Source organism: Callospermophilus lateralis, chromosome 3, assembly GCF_048772815.1.
Source record: "Callospermophilus lateralis isolate mCalLat2 chromosome 3, mCalLat2.hap1, whole genome shotgun sequence".
NCBI classification, from domain to species: Eukaryota; Metazoa; Chordata; class Mammalia; order Rodentia; family Sciuridae; genus Callospermophilus; species Callospermophilus lateralis.
The window spans coordinates 72,484,310-72,494,209 of NC_135307.1; the positions used below are offsets into that span (position 1 = coordinate 72,484,310).

General features: G+C 37.0%; 1 protein-coding gene across 1 annotated transcript in view; it reads left to right on the forward strand.

The window, feature by feature from the left end:
* The window catches only part of Armh4 (armadillo like helical domain containing 4), a 106,147-nt gene extending 96,667 nt beyond the window's left edge, over positions 1-9,480 (forward strand). Inside the window, exons 5-7 of the mRNA XM_076848359.2 lie at positions 1,205-1,236; positions 9,035-9,169; positions 9,412-9,480. Of these exons, the coding sequence (XP_076704474.2) occupies positions 1,205-1,236; positions 9,035-9,169; positions 9,412-9,480 (236 nt within the window). The remainder of the gene's footprint in view (positions 1-1,204; positions 1,237-9,034; positions 9,170-9,411) is intronic.
* The last annotated feature ends 420 nt before the right edge of the window (positions 9,481-9,900 follow it).

Below are 9,900 nucleotides of genomic sequence, written 5' to 3' on the forward strand. Positions count from 1 at the left end.
ATTTTAATATAGTTAAGAAAAACCAAAGAAAAATGTTCATGACAGATAAAAATTACATGAAATTTGAATTTCATTATCTATAAATAAAGTTTACTGGAACATAGCCAGACCCATTTATTTATATACCATCTATGTCTGCTTTCATACTACAGCAACAGAACTGAGTAGTTGTGACAGACGATATGCACATAAAACCTAAGGTATTTACTATCTGGTTCTATAAGGAAAGGTCCCAGAGATGAAAGAAAGTTCAAGGAAATCTGAAAAAATTTTAAATTCTCTTTCTTGATAATAAAGGTAAAAATAAAGATATGTTTGTCTTTTTCCTCCTTTTTGATGCTTTAAAAATGAATCCTCACTAATAAAAATATTTCAAAAAATGAATATTTATTCAGTGTTGGGACATTTTTTAATATTGAAGGCAATTAAGTTTAAAAGATTTCCACCTCAAACCACCCTTAACATGGCTGTTTCAACACGTCTTTATTTTGATTGGTGCTTCTTTCTACTCTTGGCATCCATATTTTGTAATTATGATCCATATCGTAATTATGATTTATGTATAATTTCATAGTTGATGCAGTCCTTTCCAGTTGGCTTTCATAAATGTTACTTGATTATTATTCTTATTAGTCATAGTGGTTATGTTGCCATAGCGTGGTACAGTTCACAAGCTGCATGGGTTTCAGAAATACTTCTTGTTCTTGCCTTTGATCAGATTCTTGCGTCTTCAACTGCGACTGTAGTTTTGACTCTTTGGAGCCACAGCCAGGCCACCCTGGTTGTCCCATATCTTCTGTTCTCTGACATTGATCCAACAGCCACATTATCTTAGAGCTTAAAAACGAAGAAAGAAATAAGGCTAAAGGAAAATTGTCAGAGAAAAAAGTGAATGTGATACTGTAAAGGTGACTTCCTTTCTCTTTCTCCGGATATCCCCAAACTCAAAGTAGTCATTAATATTAGAAAAACTATTTAGCAAGCAAAAAATCTTTGTTCACTTAATAATGACTGAAGGGTTGTTTTCTCTGCTGTATTTCTGAATAAGTAGGCATAAAAATAAGACCATTATTGTCATTATGTTAATATTGTTGACACATTGTATTTTAGACCCCAGATCCCTTCAGAGTGTCCAATTAACTGAATACTATGAAATCTAAGTAGAAGACAGCTAGTAACATTTCATTCTCTTATTTTTTCCTAGTGAGAAGCTGGATGGAGAAACTAAAAGATAAGGTAAGAAAGATCTCTTTTTTTCTTTGGACTTATCTTGAAGGGCACACAGTTTTGTGAAACAAAAGATCTGAGAGCTTCCTTATTTGATTCCAGAGATACAAGGCCTCCTCCAGGTACCCAGCAGGAAAGACCCTTCCTTCAATTTCCTTCCTGTAGAACACAGGAGACACCTTAGTCTTTAAAGGTGTCTTTATAAGGGGATAAGAATATACCTTAGTTTATATGTTCAGCTGAATAATATTCTTGACATATTGAGGTAGAGTTTCTTTTAGAGAGTTTCAGCAATGTAATCCAATTTGGTTTGGCCTTTACTGTCCCAGTGTGACGTGACAAGAATCTACTCTGTGTGTGTAGTTTATTATAGTGCTGCTTCTCATCAAGTGTTAATAAGCTGACCTGTCTGGATGGCCAACTATGGAAAAATATTTTTCCTATCTTGTATCAATTCTACTGACGTGGAGATTGACAATATTAAACTTCTTTCCAGGTTCATATTTTCATTTTCTTTTGATTTTCAATGCTCTCCAAGTTTTCACTTTTGATTACTTCTTAATTTTAAACTGGAATTGCTCATAAAAATATTGATAGAGTCTTGAATTCCTTGGTGTAGCCTCTGTCAGATTCTATTATCATAGCCCAGCCCAGACTTAACTGGGGGTTTTGGTTAAATGGAAATCCTTACAATATCAGATATTGAGTTATCTCCAGTTCTCTAGTCTCAATATATTTTCATTTGTGGCATTTCATATATTTTTATTATTTGGATCATTTTCCCATATTTGAATTATGCTATTTATTTTGCTATACTCAATGTTAAAGGAGAAAAAAATATTCAGTTGCGATTAAAATGATATAACTAGGTTAATTCTCACTATTATGTTTCTGGTTTTCAGTATAATTCACATATACATAGCTTTTGAGGTGAGACTGTTATGTGTTTGTTTATGTTAAAAATGATGTTGAAAACTTTAAGGCTGCTGAGGTCAGGGGAGACCAGTTTGGTATTTGTAATGGATCCAGTTGTACAGACTGAGCATGATTTGGGTGAAGAAAAATTCAAAAGTGTAGAATTGGACATATTTATATTGGTAGCACTTCTTGTTATTGTTCAGGGGGAAATATGATTCAAAAACTAGTAAACAGGCTAGGAATCCAAATACCATTTTTTTTTTCTATAGAAAATATCCCTCTGAACTATAAAAAAGGACAAAAGCCAGTCTCAGCAACTTAGTGAGGCTCTAGGTGAGTTAGTGAGACCCTGTCTCAAAATAAAAAAATAAAATAAAATTTAAAAAGGTCTGGGGATGTGGCTTAGTGTTAAGTACCCCTAGATTCAATTTCTGAGTATGGCGGCAGGGGTAGGGACCAACCAAATAAAAACAAAAACAAAACAAAACAAACAACCAAGAAATTAATTTTGGTATGTAACCCACTTTGAAATTTGATATTGCAAAATTTAATACCTGCGTGTGTGTGTGTGTGTGTGTGTGTGTGTGTGTGTGTGTGTGTGTATTTAACTTTCAAAATCTGTGCAACTTTATAGAAAGTTTCTATTGTTTCTTCCTTTGAACCCTTTATTCTTATCTTGACTCAAAAGACTGGCACTTTCTTGCTGACCCTTTCCATCAAGAGAAACAATTTGATATGTGGCCCCTTGTTTTCTGGCTTATTTTGAAGTTTCTCCAGCTCTCTTCAATTTCTTCTCTAGCATTTCTTTATTATGTCTTAATTTTAAAAATTGGAAGAAGAAAATTTAAGCCTCCCACAGTGTTGGTCATATTTAATGTCTGTATCTTTGTCTTTTTATTTCTTTTTAGATGGACTCATTCTGATCTTCCCCATATCCCTCTGTCCTACATACTTGAAATATTCATGGTTCATCTGATGTGTCCATTCATAGGTATATACAATGTATGCATCTCCTTCCTCCCTTCTTTGTCTACCATCTACAAAAGTCTTGTTAGTCATCATCTTCAGAATTTGAGGGCATAACTATTGTCTCGTTAATGAAAGTCTCAGAATCCCTTAGAACTGAATTCTAAACTATGCATTTAACTTGGCTCTTCAGACAAGCCAGGATACCCTCTTGTTTAAGCTTTATCAATTGTTCCAGTATTGATTCTCTATTAGTTAACTGGGCTCTAGAAAGGGTGGTGTTTTCAAAAGTTCTGAATTGCCCCTTTTGTTGTTGTTTAGTCTTTCCATATGAGTTAGGACTTAGATCAGATATGAGTGAGGGCAACCCCCAAGGACAACAGCTTAGCCAAGATAGATGTTTGTTTCTTATTTATTAATCTGGAGATAATAATCAAAGATTCATTTGGATTGACATATCGACAGGGACTCAAGCTGCTGCTGTCTGATGCTCCACTGTTTCTGACCTTCATTCCCAAGGTCACCTTATGTTCTTGGGTGGCAGTTCCAATTTGGCTATGTACATATTCTAGCTAGAAATAAAAAGAAAAAAGGGAAGTTAACAATACTACTTCTTTTTTTTTTGAACCGGGGATTGATCTCAGGGGCACTCGGCCACTGAGCTGTATCCCCAGCCTTGTTTTGTATTTTATTAGCTATAGGATCTCACTGAGTTACTTAATGCCTTGATTTTGCTGAGGCTGGCTTTGAACTCTTGACCTCCTACCTCATCCTCCTGAGCTGCTGGGATTACAGGTGGGTACCACTGGGCCCAACTTACTTCTTCCTTCTTAAAAGGACAAATTAAGGCTTTCTGTCATTCTTAAAGGACGGTGGATAAAGGGTCTTCCCTCCTTTAAAAATTTATATTACAAAGTTTTTACATTAAAATAACATGCTTATGGGACTGGGGTTGTGGCTCAGTGGTAGCGTGCTTGCCTAGCATGTGTGAGGCACTGGGTTCAATTCTCAGCACCACCTATAAATAAATGAATAGAATAAAGTTTCATCAACATCCAAAAATATTAAAAAAACATGCTATTTTAAAAATTTTAAGAGAAGTAAAAAAGAAAGAAGGAAAATAAAAAAAGAGAATACTACTTTAAGATGATCATTATCTATTAACATTTTGCTATATTCCTCCAGAATTTTTAAATGCATTTGTGTGTGTGTTCTTTTTACAACATGCTGTACATACAGTTTTCTAATCTTTATAGTTTTAACTTGCAATGAGTTCATTGTATATATCCCATGCAATCAAGTATTTCTGTCTACAGCATTAGTGACAGATGTGCTTTATTGCACAGTGAGAATGAGCCACAGTTGATGTAACCAATCTCACTAGGAAACACTAACAATGAAGTAAATGCTGTATTTTTCAGCATTTCAGGAAAATAGAGCCCTATGGTTACAAATTAGGGTATGAGCATTGAGGGCCAGAATTCAATGAGTCTAAATTCACTAGAACATCAGTCTTTTTTTTTTTTTTAGTGGATCTGGAACATTCTAGAATGTACAAATAAGCATTGTTCTCTTTAGAAGAGTTACTTCTACACAAGGCTATCTAAACCAAAACAAAACACTAGCCCCAGTGCTTCTGGTGTCAAGAGGGAAACCCTAATCCAGTTCCCACAATACCACCAAAAATGTCCCTTGATAATAGAAAGAAGTGGTTGACATTTATTTGTGTATCAGGCTAAAAAATTTGCACGGGAATTGAGGCCAACCCTTCCAATGTCTTTGTTTCCTTCAGCAACATTTTGTCTCTAGATGGAATTCAGATCCCTTTTAAAAGAACATGTCTTGGAATTTTCCCATGCCATGGACATATCTTCTGGTGAAGTTTATCACCTGGCCATACCAAGCTTCATGGAAGTCAAGGAACAGTATCTTTATTTTGTACCAAGTCCCAAATTGGAAACCTTATAGGGATAGAAGAAGAAAAATGGACATTGAGGGACTATAACACTCAATAACCTTAACCTTTTGGGTTAAATATCCAAGTTAATGATGCTTGTTAGACAAATCCTACCTTGGCTACCTATTGATGTATCTTTTCAACATATAAATGGCATTTTCCAAACTGAAGTCGCAGTATCTATTTTATTTATTTTATTTTATTTTATTTTTTTTTAAAGAGAGAGTGGGAGAGAGAGAGAGAGAGAGAGAGAGAGAGAGAGAGAGAGAGAGAGAGAAGGAGAGAATTTTTTAATATTTATTTTTTAGTTCTCGGCAGACACAACATCTTTGTTTGTATGTGGTGCTGAGAATCGAACCCGGGCTGCACGCATGCCAGGCGAGCGCGCTACTGCTTGAGCCACATCCCCAGCCCGCAGTATCTATTTTAATTGTGTAATAAATATCAGCCCTGTTGTGGATGTCACCAAGACCCTTCTGTTTCTTCTAGCTTTAGAAAGGCATTCAGAAGATGAACGGTCCAGATGAGACTTCAGAGGAGTGATTCTCCTGTGTGGTCTGGACCAGTGGCATCAGCATCGTGTGGGAGCTTGTTAGATATGCAAATTCTCAGACCCACCCTAGACCCTCTGTGTCAGAAATCCTGGGAATAGGGCCCAACAATCTGTGTTTTAGCAAGTCTGACAGGTGACACTACTGCATGCTCAAGTTGGAGAACCACAGTTGCATCAAAATCCTAAGGGCACTCACTATCCCAAACTAGCAGGCTAGATGCAGTACCATGTATCATCTGGTTTTCTTAGAGCTTTCTTGACAATGGAAATTCCCCAACAAATCTATTTGCCCAAGAAGGGAGGATGCTTTTCTCATAAACTTCAAATAAGAAACCCCAAATCCCAAAGCCAAATAAATAAAAACAAGTATTTCTAGTCATATTTTGACTATAATCTACTTATAAAAATTTAAACTTTATTTGGAAATAATTTAAAATTTGTGGGCAAGCTATAAGAGGAAGAATAGTACAAAGAACATCCCTACCACCGTTTATTTAGGTGCACCTATTGTTGATATTTTCCCCATTTGATTTGTCACCTGTGGCACCCACACCCTTTTTTTGAACCATTTAAGGACAAGTTACTTATATCATGATCTATTTACTATTAAATACCTCAGTTCCTAAGAATAGAAATATTTTGTTAGTCAATCTTATTAGCTTCATTCCCTGTGTCAGTGATATAGTACTTTTATGTCATCTGGCATCTACATTTCAGTTTTTTCAATAGATCCTAAATGCCTGTATGAAAGCATTTTTTTCTCCTCTAGTACAAGATTTAGTCTTGGATTATATAACATATTTCATTGTCATGTTTCTTTAGTTTTCTTTCATCTGAAACATTTTGTAAACATATTTTGTCTTTCATGATTCTGGTATTTTAAAAGAACAGTCCTTTTTTTAAAAAAATAGAATATTCTTCATTTTAGGTTTGTTGGCTGTTTCCTTGTGATTAGATTCAGGTGATGCCTTCTTGGTTGAAATAATCCCTCTGTGGAATTGCATCCCTCCCAGGGTGTCATTTCTGGAGTCGCATACACATCCAATAATTTTGAACAAACAGAAGGCACTAGTCAGAATTTATAACTTAAAACATGTGTATATTCTATCTTATTAATTTTCATTTTTAAAGAAATCAAGTCAGAGGCAATTCTAAAAGAGGAGCTTGCTTCCTCTTATTACTCAGTTTTCTAAAAACGTTTCAATTATATTTGAAGACAATGGATTGCTTTGCTTCCATCTTTGTGATTTTCTTGTCATTTGAAAGCAAGGCAGATGTTACCAGAAAAGAAAAAAAGAAAAATAAAGCAGGGAGTACAAAAAAGAGAGATTCAGTGAATTCTTGTAGAATCTGCATGATTTAAAACTCTAGAAACAAGAAGTCCAAATGTTTCAATAAGAATAAGGAGTGGTGTGTTTTGGAGTGTTCAGGTTGCTGGAGTGGGGTTAAGTTCCATAGCTGGTGGAGACCCATGCAGGGGTTGCTCAAGTTGACCTTCCAAAAGGCCGAATATCGTTCTCTGAATGCATAGCTCTGAAAAGTCTAGTAGACTGGGTTTCTCACATTTCTGGTGAGAGCACCCCAATTTTTCTTTTGTCCAGTGTTTTCCTACATGGAAAATTACAGAGTGTTTTAAATAAGCCTTAAGCGGATCTGGAAGAATTTTGGAAAAAGTTTGGACTTCTACAAAGCATATTAATTTGTTGAAAACTGACTGGGCTTTGTTTCTTGAGGAAAGATACTTAGTATGCTGGTGAAAAAATGCTATTGTTCTCAAATTAATGGAAAAATTTCCATATTTTGTCCTAACTTAAGACTTTGAAAGGCAGAACCAGTGAGGGAGTTGGCTGAGCACAAGAAGAGGCGCTTGTCTACCTTGGATTCATAGCTAGAAATGTTAGGAAAGGGCCCCAATGGCACAGACCAGTCCTTTAGGAAAATTTTATTCTGTGCATCTCTCTGTTTTTTGCTTATACTGAAAGATAATAAAAATAGTTTGTGCTATATTAAAATTAAAGAAATAATCAGATAATTGAATAGATCCCTCTCCTCCATGTAAGACTTACTTAAAGTACTTATTTTAGTTAAAAAAAAAAATTTGGGGGGGGGGTACCATGGATTGAACTCAGAGGCACTCAACCACTGAGCCACATCCCCAGCCCTATATTGTATTTTATTTAGAGACAGGATCTCACTGAGTTATTTAGTACCTTGCTAAGTTGCTGATGCTGGCTTTGAGGTCTGGATCTCTTGCCTTAGCCTCCCGAGCTGTTGGGATTATAGGCATATTCCACTGTGCCCTGCAAAAAAATTTGATTATATATTTTGTTTAGATAGGCTTCTAGGGAGACAAACCCACATCTGGATTTTCCCCTGAAGGCTCTCTAGGTTAGTACATACCCGTAGCCCATGGGTGTTTTATTGGCCATCATGCAGGGGTCCTATGTATTATGATGGGCTTGCCCTGAGCGTGGGTGGATCCTGAGCTATTTACTCGAGCCCAGGGCTATATGGGGATCTCTCTGTTCTTTTAGAACCAAAGTGTCTAGAGTAACTCCTGATGGTCTTGGGACATGCATAGGTTTGATACCTCCAGGATCTTTTGGAGGTGTCAATGCTGTTGGCAGGGATCTTTGTGCCCCTTCTGCCACTGCCTTTCTCTGGGGCTGGGAACACTCAGAATTCTCCCCCCACCCTCGGCATCAGTCTTGTCCACTGAGCAGATTATCCCATTCATAGAAGTGAATCCATCCATCTTATGTACATGCTTTCTCCTCGCCCCTTTTTGCCTTTTCTGTAACATCTCACACCCCTCCTTTCCTCGGCAGGCTCTTTTCTTCCCTGTTGTTTCCAGCCACTCTCATATTCTGCTCACTTACAAGCACTTTGAGCTTTCCTTTCTTGCTGTAATGCAGAAGGGAGGGAGGGAAGGAGGGAGAGAGAGAGAGAGAAAGAATATCATTGCTGCCAAGGCCCTTCTTTTACCCTCCAAGGAACACAGTATTCCAGAGGACACTCCAACCCCCTTGAAGCTCCACTCAGGCTGTTTCCAATTTATAGCATTTTAATAGTCCTGGCATTCTCAGAAGCTCCCTTTATCCATCTTTAATACAAATTATATTTCTGTCATTGATGTTGACAAATGTGCATAAGCACGTGGCTGGAGGGGCCACTAGATCTGGCTGACTGATTTCAATACTTCACTTCTAAGTATTTGAAATATCCCAAAATAGTTATACCTCTCTCTGTTGCCTTCTCTTTAAAAAGAACTTTTTTTCCCCCTAGATTCTGTTTTATTTGATAACAGAGCAGAGAACTCAAAGCCTCTAAAACCCTGCTGCCATCAGCAGAAATGAGGAACCCAGGGCCGTGGTCTGTTCAGCATCCTGATGTGTGTTTCCTTTTCTACGCAGGCTGGCTACATGTCTGGGATGCTGGTTCCTGTAGGGGTGGGGATAGCTGGAGCCTTGTTCATCTTGGGGGCTCTCTACAGCATTAAGGTTATGAATCGCCAAAGGAGAAATGGCTTCAAAAGGCATAAAAGAAAGGTATGGAACCAACGAGAGCAAAACCTAATCAGTTTCAGAACATTCTTTGCTTATCTAATTTGCTTAATAAAGCACATAGGGTTTAATGGTGCTCGAACGGTGTTGACGTGCCCAGTGGTTTGGATTAGCGGCTGCAGCTGCTGCCTCGCTTCATTGGTTAGTGTGTCTTTTAAAGTGGGCCTGTTTCTCAGCTTTGTTCTGTAGCAGAAAGAGTTTAATGTGTTTCTGTTTTCTTTCTCTAGCAGAGAGAATTCAACAGCATGCAAGATCGAGTAATGCTCTTAGCTGACAGTTCCGAAGATGAATTTTGAATTGGACTTGGGTTTAATTGGGACATTCAATGATGTTGTAATTTTGTTTTTATTTTGGGGGAAAAGAAGAAGAAAAAGAAGAAGAAGAAGAAGAAGGAAAGACAACAACTTCTTATTGCATTGCTGCTATCAGGCCGTCAGTTCTAGTACCTGCTGGGTAGTAGATTTTTCTTGCACTGAGCAGAAAAGGCATGCTGTAAACTAAATGTAACACACAGTGTTTGGTTATTCTGTAGTGAACTTCCTGTAACAATGGGCTACAATTTATAAATACACAGCATAATGTTGTTCAGTAGAAATAGCTGGATTAGGTAGGGTAAATATTTTGTATTTTTCCACTGTCTTTTCCTTGACTTGGATTACTTGCATTAAGTGTGATGATTGTAGCCACCAAGGCATGCTCGACTTTGAAATTGAAAT